General features: G+C 35.6%; 1 protein-coding gene across 2 annotated transcripts in view; it reads right to left on the bottom strand.

Moving 5' to 3' along the window:
• Positions 1-19,204, bottom strand: part of Vwc2l (von Willebrand factor C domain containing 2 like) — a 151,878-nt gene that overhangs the window by 123,706 nt on the left and 8,968 nt on the right. For both annotated transcript variants that reach the window (XM_041631698.1, XM_041631699.1), the window contains one exon: positions 3,606-3,735. In XM_041631698.1, the coding sequence (XP_041487632.1) occupies positions 3,606-3,735 (130 nt within the window). The remainder of the gene's footprint in view (positions 1-3,605; positions 3,736-19,204) is intronic.

Raw genomic sequence — 19,204 nt, 5'->3', positions numbered from 1 at the left:
AATCATCTGTGATGAGATTTGGTGCCCTCTTCTGGCCTGCAGGGATACATTCAGGAAGAACACTGTTTACATAATAAATAAATAAAATTATTATTAGGTATTATATAAAAAACAAATAAACAATTACCCCTGTAAAGTGTGCTCATCAGTTAGCATGAAAAGGTCTGTGGCTAAAGGTATGTTAAAGTAACATAACATTTTGACAGTAGGCAGAGTTTGAAAATGTCATGTTTTTTTCAAGGAGGCCTTTGCTTCACCAGCTCTTGCGGGTGTGTAGAGCTTCTGTTTCCTCTGACATGATTATTATACACACCCTGTTTGGCCATTCATATCTTTCACTAATGTTTTTTTTTTTTTACCCTGATTACACTCACAGTTTTTCTTAGTGCTGAATTAAATTAGTAAGAATGAAGTCTTTTTGTGGCTTGCTTTTATTTATTCAGAACCACTAGACATCTTATTTGAGGTAACCTTCAAGATGAAGAAATTAAAAATTCTCCTTCATTCTTAACATAATCAGAGAAAAGTTCTAGATGCTTCGTGCTACCAAATTAATATTTACAAATTATATTGAGACAAAGGGAAAGTATCATGTTTATCTAGGGAAGAAATTAAAATGCATTTTATAAAATAAGAATTCTCAGTTTTGTAATAATTGTTCTCATTCTTTTTGGTGACAGTTTTCTCTCAATTACCAATATATTGTTTTCCTACTTTGTTGGCTTATGAATAACCTCAAAGCAAGTACTTTTGTATTATTGATACTAAATTTTAAGGTTAAATATGATAGACCCGACCAATTTAAACATTTAGTTTCTATCTTTACTCCATCTTACTTTGGGCAAATTCTAACCAGGAAGTTGGAAAAATCAATCTTGTTACATGAAAGATTTGACTTTCAAGACAATACCAGCATTTATGTAAAATGAAAAAATTGCTTGCCAAGTCACCAATATTTATAAAGATTTAAGAAAATACACAGAATGGTAAGGGACTATGTATAAATTAGGATCTACTGCCTCTACCTGATCCACAGGGCGTATTTTTAACTTGTGCTTTTACTTTAATCTAAGAAGATAAGAGACATTCTTTTATGTAATAGTTTTCACTATAATGAACAAATTTATCATCTAATGTAATAAGATCAGCTTACTATGTGCTAGAATTTTCAATACACTCCTACTTACAGTCTGTTATGATATTTATTTACTCTCCAGCTCTTCTACATTTGTATAATCTGTGATCCGCTTCTATTTTCTTAACTATGCTTAGAAAATTAGCAACTCAAGTGTGGGCACAGTTTGTTTCATTAATAAAATACAGGTTTCAGAGGCTCTTACTGGTCCTTTTGATCAACGCCCTTTGGCTGTTATCATGCTTTCTATTTTGAGAATAATTGTCAAATTAATGACATTTGATAATAAAACATCTCTTAATATTATGTTATAGCAAGAGTTAGTATTCCTACTTATTTAAAAGCAGATTCATTTCCCTTATTATTTTAAAAAGTAATAATTTCTTTGGAAGTACAAGATGAAGCAGAAATGGAGTCTGTAAACTATGCCAGGGACACAGCATCAGAAAACTGTGTACTTAGCATGAACTCATCAGTTTTATGAATAGATGTCTCAAAGCTTGTTCAATACACATGTGCAAAGAGTGTTTTATTTGAAGAAAAAATTCTAATATATGTAAAATGCAAGCTAATCTTGAATAATGACATATTAAACATGGCTATTTGAAATGGCCATCTGAGCATTTGGCTAGACATGAAGTCTAGATATTGTATAGGCTTTTGTTGGGTATCTGGGGTGATTTATTAGAAACATGCATTTATACTGCATCCTAAATACATGGACTAGAATCTCTAATTCTGAGGGAATGCTGAATGCATACTGTAAGCACTTGCTCTAAAAGCGGGGCAAAGTTAACAAGGCCCACCTGGGGAAGAAAATATTCGCAAAGACCTGTTTAGATAGTTACTTCCAAACCAAAAAAAAAAAATTCTCCAGTTAAAGACTTGTCAATCCCATTTTTAAAGATTGATTGGGTAGCTGAGCTTTCCTTCTTTTTATCCTTGGAGAAAATGAAAAATAACAAGTTCTCTTCTACTTTAGACCAACCATTCATATACTCCATGACAGTTACTTTTCCCCTGAGCCTTCTCTTCTGGGCAAATTATGCTAACTCCTTCAGTCTATCCTCCCAGGTCCTATTTTTTTCAAACATTAAATCATCTTACTGTTCTTTCTTGTATCTTTTCCAGTTTCTTTAAACCTTTTCAGAAATATGAAGTTTTAAATTGTGTATCTTTGCATATAGAAGGCACGTTAGAACTTCAGGGGTGTATTTATTTCTGGTTCCTGAATCATAAATGGTCACCATAAGTCAGCTGAATAAGAAGAAAATGAGAAGTCAAGTGAGCAGTTTAATAATATAATGGACTATATGATAAGAAACAGGAAAGCCTATGCCCGGAAAAACATCAGATGGGGTTATGATTAATGTTTTGGGAAGATACCAAACCACAAAATTTATTTTGAAAACAATAGGAGTCACTTTTGCTTTGTCTTTAAATAATATTATGCTATTTTAAACTAATTAACCCATCTGTTAAGGAAAAGATTGGTAGATGAGTTAATGTAAATTGAAAATGTATGTATGTATGCATGTATCCTAAGAGACAGTCACGGATACTCATCCAAGAGCACATCAGTTCAGCCATAGACTAATAAGGAGGGTGACAACCACTTTCCCTTCCAAGTAGATGGGAATGTCCATGGGGCATTTGTTGACTGTTAGCTAGAGAAGTATTTCCTGTTTTTTGTCAGAACATGACCAGGAGGAGGAGTGTGATTGTATGATCTTTGTTGATAGTGTCCTGGAAGATCATTGCTTTGCAATGTTTTCTCTATGGCACTATGATGATTTCAGATGGCTAAAATATTGTAACTTTCTCAACTATTCCATTTCATAAGGGGAAAAAAATGAATCCATAATCTTAAATACAAGTCACTTCCTCATCTATAGCAATTTCTGTGACAACAGGGCCCTTCTATAACAAAAATCTTGGTTACCCCCCTCCCCCCCGCCTCCAACACATCGGTTTTAGACTTTCTTGTTTGAATTTAAGCACACTTATAATTCAATTTATATTCTTATATTCTTGGACAACTTAAACTTGAAGTTTTATTTATGTTCAAATCCAAATACCTGATATTTTCTCCATTTTTTTTTTGTCTTAGGATGCACTATACACCATGAAATTTAGAAAATGGTTTCACAGGTTCCAAAAGAGTGAGAAATACAATCAGTACAAAAGTTTGGTACTGTGTTATCTCCAACAGTCTCCTTATAAAATAACAATAAATAATATGGGTCACAACAAAGCTAGCTTTCAAGAACTCTAATTCCCCAGATGAGAAGCTACCCATCCCTAGTACATTTTCACTTTAAGGTTTCAGAAAAATATACATGCCAGTGCTGCCCATATTGAAAAGCCAGAAGCAGCTCTTAGAGGGCTCTTGCCCTGAATGGCATGCCGGTGTGAAATACTGGTGCCTTGTCCTAACCCCGTCTCGAAAGCTAATGCAGGGCATTCTTACCATTTTTGCAGACAGGACAACACTGTTCTGGTTCATAGATTGGGTTGACACACTCAGGAACTGCGCAGTCTGCTACAACACAGTGAACTTCATTGCTGGGCTCACAGCGACACCATTCACATGGAGAGGGCTAGGAACAAATCTCAGATTAGCCCCTTTTCTCCTATGACTTAATGCTTGCACATTCATATGCTGTCAGAAGACAAGACATAAGTGTTTATATTGACTTTAATTCCATCCACCACTCATGTGTTCATTCTGTCCTCCAAGAAAGGCAACCTGTATAGCTAAGCCAACATGAGGCACAGCTTAGGTCTCTGTGAATAAGGAATGAGTGGTTCTACAGCACTGCCCAACTTTGCAGAGAAGTTTGGACAGCAAACTTGCCATTTGCTTTCCAGATTCACTGTCTGCTTTACCTTCCTCTGGGAAAGAAGATATTAGAACATATGAAATCAATTTTGCAATTGGTCGTTTTTGCTTCCTAAGAAAGGTGAGTTTCTGGAAATGAGAAAATGATGAATGCATATCCTGATCCTTCTTGTACACTTGTTCAAGGCAACTTAAGCTTAGATGGCAGCTTTTCAGTGTGGATGCTATAAAAAATTTATTTGGGATCCAAACATCCAGATTTAGCCTCCTGGAATAGTTTTTGAGTACCTTACCCATGCCTGCTTGCTTTGAGAAATGAACTGATATCAATTGACTTAAAAAGCCACCATTTAAACAAGAGTTAAAGACTCTAAAATGAAGGGAAAATAATTAAAATGATACAATGCTGAAAGGAATTTTCATCTTTACAGTACTTACGAACCATGAATGGATGGATTTTCAGTTTCTTTTCTATAAAATGCCAGTGACCCTTTCATCCTGTATAGATCCTAGCTCTACACTTCAAGAATCTTAGGTTTTGACTTTTAAGATGAAAGGTCTGCACTCTTAGAAGTCATACATTGTCCACACTTTTCTAAACAAGCTATTTGCTCTCAGGAACTTCTGCCTCAAGCACGATGCTGTAGTTCTATACCTACAAACTGATCTAATGGAACCCTCTTATACTCCTCTGGGGCTATTGTCCAAAATTCTCATCTATTCTTCCTTTTCTTGTAGACCAGGCTGGCCTTGAACTCACTGAGGCCTTATTCTGCCTCCTAAGTGCTGGGATTAAACGCACGTGCCACCACCACCTGGCCTGTTCCTGATTCTTTCAGAAGTAATTATCCAAGTAATTTGGGTAATCAATGTTCGCTATTTCAAGTAGTTTGAGTGAGGTAGAAACCAGTGCATTGCTTATTTTAAAAACTTATTTAATCTCCATTTTTTTGCTTGAAGAATGATAGCCCACTCTAATTGTCTTAGTCTTTGGATAAGAGGATTAGTTAATAGAAGCTGTGATAAAATAATGCTATGTTTAAGTGTGACTGATTGGTTTATTGAAGATAACACACAAACTCTCCACCAGTTAAATTTATGCTTTGTAGAATAATCCATCACATTATCCCATGCTTTGTCATGAACTTGAATTTTATTGTTTATTACTACATTAAGAAATTGTACATTATCAGTTTTCTCATTTCTGTTATACTCCAAGAAAGGAATATTTTAAATTATCATCTCATAGATGACTGAATCAGTTGGCAGAGGTTTAACAGTTTTCTAGGTCCTATGAATAAGCAAAGGGCAGAGATTTGAAAGTAGGGATGTGACCAAATTCCATCCTGTTGTTTGGCAACAAGAAACACCATCCATCATGGCCTCATTTGAATAACTGATATCCTGTGATCTTCGTACTTGTCCACATAGACCAGGTCCAGAGTAATTACCACTAACATTGGGGAATTGGTTTATGGAGGATATGTACTTCTTGTTGAGAAATTTACTAATTCTTGCAGTTAGTATATGAAAGTTATTGTGGGAATTTATCAGTGAAAATATGAGCTGTAATATTAGGGGGCATTTATTTAGTCCGATGGCTTATGTTAGAGAAGATTTGGTATCCTTACATCTTGAAGTCTGGAATTATTCTTGGTGGAGTCTTATAGGAACTAATATAGCAATACATGGTGGATACGTGTGCAGAGGCCTGCTTTGAAATCCCCAAAAAATGCTCTTAGGGAGAACTGATATGGAATGGTTGGTGATGAAAGCATGCTGGAGATTTTGAAAGGGTGTTGAGAAATGGAACAAACTAAGAAGACAAAATTATCTTCCTAATTCTCAGTATCTCATAGTTATCCTTGAACTCGGCTTATTTATGCTCTACAGTTATCTCTTTCTGGCCGTAAATCTTTAATAGTCATGTTAATTCTTTTTTATTGTATTAATTTGTTCTTTCAAATTATCTTTCCTTGAGACCTTATCCCATCATTCGCTACCATATCCATCTTTTGGACTCAATGTGGCTAGCATGTGTATCCCAGTCCAGTCTGGCAAGTCCACTCTCTCAACCGCCTTCAGTTACCCAGTTTTCAGACTGTATCCCAAACAGTCTGAGGAGTCCTGCCTACATCCTCCCCATCCTTTATTTCTTCAAGCACTAAACTCCTGACTCTCAGCATTCGGTCAACTTCCACCCACTGACCTCCTAGTGAGGCCCATTCCTGACCTTGCCAGCCTTGCCAAGTCTTACTGGCTTTGATGATATTGCTATTCTCTTTCTCAATTTGATATCTCTATGACCTCTGTTTTCCTTTGCATTTTTGAACAGAACTTTTTAGACAGTGGAAAGTTAGTAGAAGCAACCACTTAGCTTCTCTGGTATTTAAGTTCAGATTTTTAAAAGCCTGCCCACCTTATAGTGTAAAACTGCAAGGTTTGGTATTTGTGATAAAGCTTCCCATCTTAAGCACCGAGCTGGTACCAATTTCCCTTTATTGGATCCTTCAACACAAAAACTACAGATTAAACCTAAAAATGCTCCCATAAAATCAAAGATTAAGGAATAAAGCTGTCTTTGGAGGAACAGAGAGTGCTGAAATAAGTAGATGGGAAAATAGTCTTACTAGTTTTTCTGCCTTGTTAAAAATAAGAACATGTGGAACTATGTGGTTTTGTGAGCCAGATATTAAGGGAGGCAGATGATGAAGTGACACCATTCTAACATTTTAATTCTCCTTTTGGTGAAATCTCCCAAACTGAAACTGCTTCACTTCTAAGCAATATTTTAAAAACATTGTAATATTTGATACATTTACATTTTCATAAAAATATTTGTAATTATGATTACAGCTAATGTTTATTTGCTAAAGTTCATATTAAGTGGCATAAGTACAATACGCATCTTATAAATCTATTACATGACTAACTATGTGGCTTGGAACCGCTAATGTGGAACTATAAGCGGGGACTATAGAGATGACCTGCAATTCCCATTGTCGCTAAATACATTGCATCTGTGACAAGTGCTGCCCCAGTTGGCCCTAAATTCCAAACGCCTCATTCCCGAACTCACATATGGGAATCATTAGAAAAATATGATTGGATAAAGTAGCCAGTGACTTAAGTATTGGCTTAGGTAACTAGAAGGTAAACTTTCTTCCTTGGTAGTAGAATGGGAAACATGGGAATAAATGTCTGGTTAAAAATGGTTAGCTTCCAGAGACCTCGTATCTGAAATTGAACTGCAAAGTCACCATGATCTGAAAATGTTGGAGAAAAGAGATGGACTGAAATCCTGTAAACAGTGTCATGGATACTTGTGACATTTTAAATTGGTAAATAGCCTGGGAACCAGAAACTTAAGTTACTGGAATAACAAAATAATTTTAGAAAATTGTCAATTATTTTTTTTTCTGAGAATGTAGGAGTTAATATGATCATCCCTAAGGGTTAAGGTCTGATAACATGAATATGGTTTTACATACCATTTGGTTAGAACTGTACATGTTCTATTGAACATGTACATATATATAGAAATGTAGAATTGTTTTGCCTGAGACACATTCTCTCACATCTGAGGAAAGTCTGGATATGAGAAATATATGACAATCAAGTTGTCAGGATTTAGGCGTGTCTGTCGGTGACATTGTTTCAAATATCCAGGAAGAAATACTCACTGTCAGTAAGGCTTGCCATAAAAATTCCAATCAGAAAGTTACAAGAAGCAGATGGGCAACCTCATATTTTCTGTCTCCTATGGTGTCTGTTTAAAATCCACCTTTCGTTCATGAAATTATTTTACTGGTTTTTGAACATTTTTTTCTTGTCTATTGCTTTCATACATTTCAAGTTACTTATAATACATTGTTTGGCTCTGAATCCTCAGCACCTACAAGATGTCTTATAATGACGATAAATATTTAACAAAATCTGCAACCATTTGTGGAGAATCTGTGTTTTCTCATATGCTGAGCCACACCTCTAGCAGCTTTGTCTGTGCTCATCATGTGTGGAAAGGGCTTTGACTCAATGGGATGTTCACATTTAAATATCAAAAAGCACACTTTGAAGGAATGGATTCCTGACTATGAGTCATGAAATAACTATTTGGGTTCCAGTATTCTGTCTCTGAACATAAACTCACTCTGTAGAAGTAATTTTAAGTTTATAACATTCATTGTGCCCATCACAGGTAAGTCAATCCACAAGCAGTTCTTCGACTAACTTATCTAGCAGCAGACGATTACAGACTTTGATTGCATTAGAAAATACTGTGCTAACTAAATTTAAGGCATGAGTATATGCAGTGGAATTCCTTAAAGGACTGAGAAAAAGTTAGTCAGACCTGTAATAAGTGCCCAGATGAATGGTCCACATCTATCACGTTAATTTTAGTACATTGTAAAATACATTTTTAGCAAAAAGTCCTGATTTGAAACATGCGTTTTTGTTTTTTTGTTTTTTTTTTTTTTTAAAGAAGAGCAAAACACCTCCTGAGTATTCTCAGAAATAAAAACTTGATTCCATGAAAGGTCTCTGAGAATGCTGTTAGAAGCTGATGAGTGAATGCAGACACGGGCGTGATAGATTCTAGAGGCCAAGCTTCGTTGCAATCACTAAATCAGTGACTTTCTTTCTGACCGAGTGATATCAAGCCCCATGCAGTCAGGGTTGTTGCATTTCTCTGATCATGAGCAAAAGTTCAAGGAAATATAGCTCAACTCCCTTTTACAAAGCAACCCATTCGAACAACTGTTTAAAAATCTAATCCCAACAAATGAGAAGTGTTGCTTCGCGAAGCACTCTTCTTTTGGAGATAAAATATTTAACAAAATCTGCAACCATTTGTGGAGAATCTGTGTTTTCTCATACGCTGAGCCACACCTCTAGCAGATAAGATAAAATTATGGCATAAATTTTATCAGTTTATGGAACAAGTCTCATTAATTCCAGTCTGCATGAGAAATTTGAAAGACTCTATTTCAAATTTGCTGATGCTTGTCAGGAATTTCGCTGTTCACTTCATTAAAATATACATTAGCTTACAAAGTGCAGGAGCAGAGTAGAGTAGTTGGCATCCCTGGCCGTTCCTGTCGATGGTGATAGGAATGCAGCAGATGCCACCAAATAATCAGCAGACCTGATGAGTTTCAACCAAAACTCACAATCATGAGAAAGATGACCCATAGCATCTGATTAAAATTCTCGTTTGTGTTTCTGATCTAATGATCTTCTGATGACCCCTCCAGTGAGCTGCCTGCCCTATTGACTAGTTTTGGGAACACTGAGGTTGAAACTCATCAAATTACAGAGATTCAGTTGAAATGTCTTTAAGAATATTAATACTTCTGAAGCAAATGAAAAACCTGGTACAAATCTGCATATATATATCTATATATCAATATCTATTTATGCCTCTATATATAATCTATCTGTATATCCATTTATCTATGTACGTTTATACATAGCTATATCTAGATAGTATATATATATATATATACATACATACATACATACATAAAATCTACCTTTATACCTGCATCTATACCTATAGCTACACATATCTCTCCATTTCTCTGTGTGTTCAACAACAAATGTGTATGCATGTATCATTTGAATGATGGATTAAGTAGCACTAGTTTTGGATCTTTTGAAGGAGTGTTTGATTTGAAAATGTATTATAGGATATTATCGCTTATGTGCTTATAAAAACTCCTTACAATTTTGCTGAAAATAAAAGCATTTTATAAAAAATGGTTGTGAAAAGTCTCTTGCTTATGCATTAATAATAAACCAGACAGCTAATAAACTATAATTTTGAAATGTGAAAATTCAAAACACTGTTTGCTTACTACAAGTAGCTATCAGCATGTATTATATCATGTAAAGTGTATAAAGTCATGACACTAGGAATGATCCATCTATCCTGCTCTTTATGAATGACAACCAAAAGTTAAGATTTAAACAGGTATATTTTGACATTTTAACCAAGTTTTCTCAGAGTAATTACTGATATGATTAAAAATGGAGAACTAAATTTCATTTTAATTTAATCTGAGCTTGAGGAAAATGTAAAAAGATCAGAAAATACATGAAAGGCCAATTTGAAAGTTTTAATTATCAAGGACAAAGAAGTTACTTTGTTTTGAAAAGTTCAGCATTATAATATGATGGTAAGATTATTTTAAATGTATATTGTTTCCTTGAAAGGGTTTCTTCTGAAAAATAGCAAACATTTTGGTGTGTTTTAAAATATTTTATAATTTTGTAACATGATCAATGTATTTTAGTCATATTTATGTACCCATTTCTTTTCCTACCCTACCAGATCCACCCCAGCTTCTCCCGTACAACTTGCTGTCATTAGTTTTAACAAAAAAAGTTGCTGATAAACTCCAATTGTGACATATTTCATGTTGTCTTGATACCTCCTATTTTAATAAGTGATGTGTAGAACAGATGCATTTTTAAGCTCTCAAGAAATTCCATGACAAAAATTCAGCTTTTCCCAAAGGGAATAAGTTCCAGAAAAACAGAACAAACATAGGCAAGGGAAGTGTCAGCGAATGCCCTCTTCAGTTGAACTCAGGTGTATTTTCTGTCCCACAGATACCTGTGAAGGGCTCTAGAAGGTGACATCAGGTGTCCCTTCCCTACAAGCTAGGGGGAAGCTGCATTTGGTACAAGAAGATGCTACGACAACGTTCCTGGGAACATGTTCATCAGAGCCTGGTCATGAGGATGCCCCATGGACCACACATTTATGCCCCAGGGAAAATATACACAAGTGCATAACTTCAAAATGTCCCTGATGGCACTGGAAAGAACAGACTGCTGACATCAGCTGATGAGTAGTCTTTGGCAGGAACATTAAAAAAAATCCCACAAATCACAACTCCAGAGAACTTGGACAAAAATGAGGACACTAAAAGAGACATGCATGGATCCAATCTACAGGGAAAGTAGAAAAAGACAAGATCTCCTGAGTAAATTGGGAGAATGAGAACCTTGGGGCAGGGTTGAAGGGGAGGGGAGAGGCAGGGAGGGGAGCAGAGAACAATATAGAGCTCAATAAAAGTCAATAAGAAAATCCAAAGTAGTTATGGGAGAAAATGAGGTCATGAGAATTCTATACTCGAAGAGTCATATAAGAAACAAATAGCAACAGTATAATTTTACAGAAATCATTGAAAGGAAGTAATGCCGCAAAGGAGAGAGCACGAGAATACAGGCAGCTAGCATTGCATGGCTGGGAAAGAATCCATGTTCTTCTTCAGAGTCTACGAGATGGGACAAGCACACATGTTGCACTAGGAAAGAAATAGAGAACACTTCCTAAGGACTCTGTGCCAGTGTCTCAGTTTTCTTGAGGCAAAAGTATTTTAAAAATTGAGTTATTTTTCTTCCTTTTTAATTTGGCAATAACATTGTATGTGGATGTGCTCTGGAAAGAAGTAATTAAAAGTTAATTATATTAAGTGGTTTATAATTGTTAATACCAAAATATATCATGGTTCCAATTGAAAGGTCAAACAACTTCCTCCTGAACTTTATAGTTTATTATTTCATAGTTAGCTCATAGCTTACCCGGTTCTAAAACAAATATATTGGGATGGTTTATGGGCAATAAAACCAAAGTATATTTTAATGAACGAATTTCCTGACAGTCTTCCATGTGTTAGCGTATGACTTGGTACTTGTGCTGTTGCTTGTGCTGTCTGCAGTGGGAATGGTTGGATAATGAAGGGAGAGGACATCTGGAAGAGAAGTTCTGCCATCAACTTCCCTGGTGTTTACCTTCATCAGATTAACCTTCTTCAGCTTAGGTTTTCTCATTTTTAAAGAAGCAAGTGATAAATATATAATCTTGTAAAAACTTACGTTTTATTACCTTTTATTTCTATCTTTTGTGTGAGTTTTGTGGAGTGCATATGCCACAGACTACGTATAGAAGTCAGAGTACAAAAAGAGTTTTTTCCCTTGCCCTTGACAGTGCTTTAATTTTCTCACTGAGCTGTTCCAAGGGAGTAATGCTTTATGTGGAAAAACAGGCCGTCTATGTGACTTTGGACTTGTCTTTGTCCTAGCCCCTCCTGACAGTAGCTCTCCCTCTCCCACTCCTCTTGTGATGATTTTAAATGCCTTTGAGTTTCCTAAGGAGGTGTAGTGCTCATAGGTCATTTAATTAAATCATGGCATTCTTGCTTTCATGATGAATTCTTTGAAATGTTTAACTTCTAAAAATAGTATTGCTCAGAGTTTTGAAAGCTATCCAAACATTTTGCAGACTCTTGCATGTGGCAATGTTTGCATTCAAAGAGTAAATAGATTGAGAACGGTGTTGGGTGACATGTTTAGACAGTCCAGTAAATCCCAATCTACCGATGACATTTCAGTCCTTCATCAGATTCATTGTAAATCCAGATTTTTGAAAAAGAACAATAACTTTGGTTCACAGTTTTTGAAGTCTTGATTTTCATATCTTCCAGTTTTAATGTGAATGTCCCAGAGTCTTATTAACAAAAGGAATATTCTTCATGATTGTCTCTTTCTCCTTAATGAAGCTTTCTAAATTTCAGGAGTCAAAGGTTTGCTATTTTAGCAGGAGTTTATTTTTAATGCTGGAGGAAAATTAAAGTTAGATTGAACAATTTTGTTTCCCTGTCATACTTAGGGTGAGGCATTGAAGCCCGTATACAGCAGAGTGTCAGAGTAGTTATTCAGTGTCGATATTTTTATTTTTAATACATTTTTAATATGCATATAACACATGTATATGACATGTATGCATTATCTGTGTGTACAAGTGTGTGCATGTCAGGGACAACTTCAAGAGCTGGACCTTGCCTTCTTCCTTGTTTGAAGCAGTGTCTCTTGTCCTGTATGCCAGGCTAGCCTGCCTGTCGGGAATTTTCTTGTTTCCACTACCTGTTTTCACCTTAAGAGTAACTTGGATTATAGACATATGCTACTGCACCCAGCTGTTATATAGGTTCTGGGGATTTGAACGCATGACTTCACAGTTGTGTGGCAACTGTACTGAATTATCTCACCAGCTCCAATAGAAAAAATTTTAAAATCAAAATTTGCAAAGATAATCTTGCTTAGCCCTTACTGCCTTCCAAGTGTAGTAAATCTTTGCTTTCAAGAGATGAGAATATTCGTGTAAGCATCCTGACAGTGGGAGTTTTAAACTGAAACCAATTGGGAAACAATTTCCTCATGTGGCCTATGTTGCATTCCGTGAAAAAGATATGAGAATAAAGAAGGAATGACTTATAATTGAATAGTCAGCAATAAAGGACACACACACCACAGATGCACGCACATATGCATGCACACATGCACATTGAGGTGGAAACCAAATGCTCTCAGCAATATTTCTTGCAAAATGTCTTACAGGGAACTCACCAGAATGATAAGGTGTAGTGAAAAAGCCCTAGACTGACAGTCAGGATTGTCTCTTTGGCAATCATGATAAATCTCTATTTATATAACAAGAAGAAAAACACAGATTTTCTTGAATGAAGCTTGGAAAATGAAGATAAATATATAAATAATTCAGTGGGTGAATGTACTTGCACAATACATAAATCTGATTGTTGTTGTTTGTGTTCATGTTAATTGTGTTAATTTCTCCTACACATGCCTTTGGGTGACTCTCTCACTTGCTCCCAATCTCACTTGGCTGCCTCACCAGATCATCACACAGGAGCTGGCTGGTCTCACGTTCCCTTCCTGTTTCGGTCACTCTGAACCCTAGTCCTCTGAACACTTTTGTTGATTTGTTTCTCTCTGGTCATCCCTTTTCCTTTTCTTCATTAACTCTTCAGTTTTTCTTTAATTCTTTCAGTACCTGGACATTTCTGCTCAATCTATTTTCCTTTAACTTTCAAACATAATCTCTCTTTCTTTATTCAAATTCTTAGAGCAACCATAAGAAAGCAACCCCATCAGCAGCCTTTGTATGGTGTATCACAAGCAGACCTTGTGATGGTGAACATGATGCCTTCTCTATTTTGTACATTGTTCCACCTTAATGAAGTCAGAGGGTTGGCTATGACAACTAATTTTGAAAATGTCTATAATGGACTGATACCCACACAGACTATTTACACACCTTTGCTTATTAGCACATTACTAAATATATATTGCATTATATTAAAACAAAACATTTAAGTTGTTTTACAATTAAAGGGCAATGCAAGGGAATAAAAATATGGACCTTTTATAAACTTTGCTTCATTTTATATGATAATAAATGAAATTATAATTGGATGTCAATGATATTGGAATTAACTATACAAAAAAATACAGTTTAATGTGTCGGTTAAGCACATATAGTAAATAGGCAAATCTGTATGTCTTTTTAAATTTTTATGTTTGAAAAGTGAAACTTTTGTTTACTCTCAGGTGAAACAGAATCCATCACTATTGGCCCCAAGATTGCAGATTGTAGTAATGTGATAACAGAGAATTTGAAGGAAATAGAAAGGGGAAAGTAACAAGCCTAGATCATCAACCAACAACTTTCCATTTAGAGGGCTATAATGTTTGGGGATCCCTCAAAAGGAACCACAGATAGCATATAAATGACTAAGCATGGCTGTTTCCAATAAAACAGTGTGGAGCATATTTGGTCATGGGCTGTACTATACTAAGTCTGGTCTAAAATAATTATTAATGCAGAACTGGCATTATTACTATTATCCTTATCTTGAAAAGTCACTTCTTAACTGAATTATTATATGCAATACAGATTTATAAATTACCATAAGTAATCATACAGACATAATTTTGGTAATTCCAAAAGAAAGAAGAGGTTATCTCAGACAGACTAGGTTTTCTTCATTAATTGCTTCTCTGTGTTGAGCAAAAGAGTTGGACTATCTGAAATAATTAGCAAGGCATTTGCTAAATTGCAGTTGAAGTTGTATGAACTTTAAGATGTTAATAGACGAGAAAAAAATGTGTTCAACTGTCATACAGGCATGGTATTTTGGATTAAATAGTGGGTTGGTAGCAATGGTGGTAAAAACATCGTGGGCCTTTATGAATCATTTGTTGTGTGTCAAGTAACATCTCCTGTGATCTTTATTTTGGTACATGTGAACATTGAGTCAGAAAGAGAAGGAATGTGTGCCTAAGTCAATGGCAACTCAGTGGTAGAATCTGCTTTAAAATCCATTTTCAACTGACTGTTGTGTTCTTACCAGTTGAGAGGTCTACACTAGCTTTCCAACAGACCTTTTAAAGATAGTCTATTTACCTCAGTAGTCCATTGCACACTGGGCATTTCCACATGGTCTTTCAAGATGCATCATTTCTCTGACTTCAGGAGACATATGGCAAATATTGGAAACTGTTACTAAGAGTTTCACAAGAGCTGATAATAAGATAGTCTGTGAAAGTCCCCATTATTAAAAGGATACCCAAAGTCAGGAAATCTGAATAATCTGGGAAGTTTCTGTATCACTTCTGAGGTTCAAACAACTTAAAAATCAAGAGAAAAGTTGAAGAAGTCAAGGAGTTTAAATGTCTGCCCCATATCATCCTAAGGGACTGACTGGCTGTACTGACAAGAACCACATGGACTAGGGGCAGCTCAGTGGCAATCCGTCTCTAGCACCAGGGAGCTACAAGCATTTGTGTGCTCTGACAGCCCTCTTTCAAAAGCCATTCCTCCCATCTAGTGAGAGCCAGAGCTTTGCTCTGTGAAAAGAACAACACCTTCTCATCCCCATTTGGTTCTGGGTCTAAAAATTATCAAAATATATTTCAAGAGCACTTATTTTAATTTTGTTGTTATTTCCTGATATAAAATTGGATATATTAAAAGTATAAATAGAGCCTAATATATATGTAGATATTATAAATATATTTAAATACTTTAAGTAGTAACATATTTAAACATTAAATCTAATACATACACAAATATTTAATCGATTTTAATTTGGTCTAATTACAGAAGTTTTCATTTTTAGAACAGAGACTTCCCGTTTCTCACGGCCTTTGCAAACTTAGGCTTGTTTCACAAGTGTGTTCAAACTAAATCAGAGATGGATTTTGGATGTACCAATATCTTATTGTTCTTGTGTACTTGTAACTCTGAGTTGCTGTGGTCACAAGCCTTGAAATCACACTTCTATAAACAACTGGCTGAAATAAATCTTTGCATACAACATAATTATTGGAAAAGATGACGCCAATTGGCTTGAATTTTCTTATTAAACGTGAAGGTAGGAAAATGTGACAGAAAGACCACAGGAAAGTGCTATATTAATGTTGCTTTTGCAGCTAATGAGCTGTGGCTTTATTCATTTCCATGAAGTTTTGGTTAGTCTTTGTGTTATCGTTCCTTCAAAAAGTGGTTCAACAAACTATAAGTGCTTTTTATGAAACAAAAGTTCTAGGACCAGAATATATATATATATATATATATATATATATATATATATATATATATACACACACACACACACACATATACACACTACATACACATCTACACACATGTGTGTATGTATATATATGTACATGTAATTGCATATATGTATACATACAATTTTATATACAATTTAACATATATACCATAAAACTTCCATTTTTATAAAAAATTATGCAAGCTCAAAAAATAGAGTAAGATGTCTGGTAGAGAAATTTTTTTAAAACTCAAACCCAAATATTTTTTAATAAGAGAAGTACTTTTTTGCATGCATTTGTGTGTGCTGAGTATTATATGTGTATATGTGTTTTTATATGTGTAGTATGTATGTAGAGTCTTCCTGGATTGTTCTTCATTTTATTCCTTGAGGAAAAAGTCTCTTAGTTGAACCCATAACTCTTTTATATGGGTAATTTCGGGAGCTAGAGCACTCTTATGATCCCCTGTCCTCACCTCCTACATGTTGGCATTTTGGTTAGACCATTACACCCACTGAGAGTTTCCATGGGTTCTCTGGTCCGCACTCCTATCTTTAGAGTTACTCTGTTGGCATTATAACCACTAAGTCATCTTCCCATCCCTCTTTTCCCCTAGTCAGGGTCTCAGGCATTCCAGACTGGCTTCAAACTGACTGTGTCCACGAGGTTGACCTTTAATTCCTGATTCTTCTGTTTCTGCCTTCTAAATACTGGGATTACAGGCATACATCACCGTGCCTGATTATAAGATTATAATGCTTTTTGAATCGTCATTAATAAATTTATATGCAATACTATACCTTTCAACTACTTGAAAGTGTTTATTGTTAACAGACATATATAATGACATTTTTATTTTGATTCTATAGACAGATCAAGAAGACTTCACGGTGATGTGGAATAATGTGGAGAAAATAATGAGTTTCATTCAGTGCACTTTGTACCTTTTAGACAACTTCCTACCAGCATGGAATAAGGTCATCTGAAATCTTTTTAAGGATGTGAATGGCTTTCTTAGGCCCTTTAGTAGTTTTTTTTTCATTCTTTTCATGATGTCATTAAACCCATATGAAGATAACTTTATTGTGATGTGCTTTATGGCGTACTAGAGACAAGCAGAGCAACAATAGAGGTGTGTCAGAATGAAATTACTGATGCTAATCAGCAGTGATGATAAAGTCCAAAGTGCAGACTTTAGACTAAGCAGGTTCTCAATTAATAAGAGCTATTGTTTGAGACAGCAAGCCCAATGAAATCTCCATCTGCTCCTGCTGGGTTGCCTCAAGCCTTTGCTCAAGAGCTAGACAAGCACAAATAAAAAACACACTGATAGGTTTTTCTTGTGCTGTCTTTCATAAAACACCTTTTACTGCCTGATAGATAAATCAAGGAACAGGGAAACAGAATAAAATTTTAAAAATTTGGTCGGTACCTTAAAAAGTAGAAATAAAAGATTCACCTTATCTTCAAGAAGAAACATCCCATATCAGGTAAGAACACATCTGCTTGCACACATGTGTGCACACAAACACATACACACACTAATGTGTGCATGCAGCAATTTCAATGAAGACTACATAGAATATGTATATTAATCTGAAAAATTAGAACAAAATGTGTAGACTTAAGAGGAAATAAGACACGGGAAAGAGAAGATGTTTGTCAAATCTCTTGCACTGTTTTGGCAAGTAAAACGCAATTAAAAATAGGCAAACTTAATATATGCAACTGGACTTTGAAACTATAAGAGCAGTTACCAGGTAGACATTCTCTCGTCTTTTGAGCTGCTGTTTTATTAATCAGAACGGGACAGTGATGACTTCAGACTTCTCAAGGCTGACCCCAGTAAGCTACTTACAGTCATATACTCTGCAAATCTCAGAAGTGGCTACAAATCAAACACCAGCCTCCCCGTGTGCACAGGGCACAGACATCCCGTCACAAATCTCTGAAGTCATACTTATCACAAGTTAGGACCATTAATAGTAACATTTCCCAGTAGGAAGGACAGTAGTAAATTTAACTGGGTGAGCAGAGAAGCTGTCATGCCCTCTACCTGCACACTACCCACCCGCACTCCAGAGGACTATATTCCAAAAACAAAGACGAGACGATGGATTCTCACTGCAAAGAGGATATTTTTACACACCTAAAAATCATGTCTTCATAAAAGTCTATTCTCCTGTTTCGGGAATTTTTAAGAGCCTTTTTTTGAAAAAAAAAATCTGATCTCTTTCCTAGTCTTAGCATATTTTGTTAAACAAACAACAGACACAATATGCTAAGCACATTTTCATATGAAAAACAAGCACAATTAATTCCATAAAACCATTTTCATAAAATTTTCTTTAATCTCTGAAATTGGTAAGGGACTATAAAGAATTGAGAAGGTCTGTAATTACAAAGACACACATCCTTGGTGAACAGGCTATTCTGCCTCTGAAGCCGTGCTGTGGGGAGGCAGCTGCAAAGACTCACTCTGTTATCTGTAGTAACTAGAGAGGAAGAGCTATTCCTTAACTCTCTTGATGATAATATTCATGCTCAAAGGCCAGGTATATCCTGCAAATCAAAATGCTCCTTAACTCCCGTGCCATTCGTAGGAGCTGGTTGGTAGGAGATGAACTGAGTTTTAAGGCTGCACCAATCAGATCCCTCAGCAACATTTTCCCTCAGCTTTAGTTTGCCCTCATCTTTAACAAACCTGGTTCTTAGATCCACAAACATGCTGTCCCCATTCTTTCTCCATATTGAAAAATAACATGGCAACAAACACATCCCTCAAATTAAATTTGAAA

The sequence above is a fragment of the Microtus oregoni genome, unplaced genomic scaffold (genome assembly GCF_018167655.1).
Source record: "Microtus oregoni isolate MIOR12 unplaced genomic scaffold, Mior012 000038F_ref0000394, whole genome shotgun sequence".
Lineage (NCBI taxonomy): Eukaryota > Metazoa > Chordata > Mammalia > Rodentia > Cricetidae > Microtus > Microtus oregoni.
This window is presented reverse-complemented; position numbering and strand designations above follow the sequence as displayed.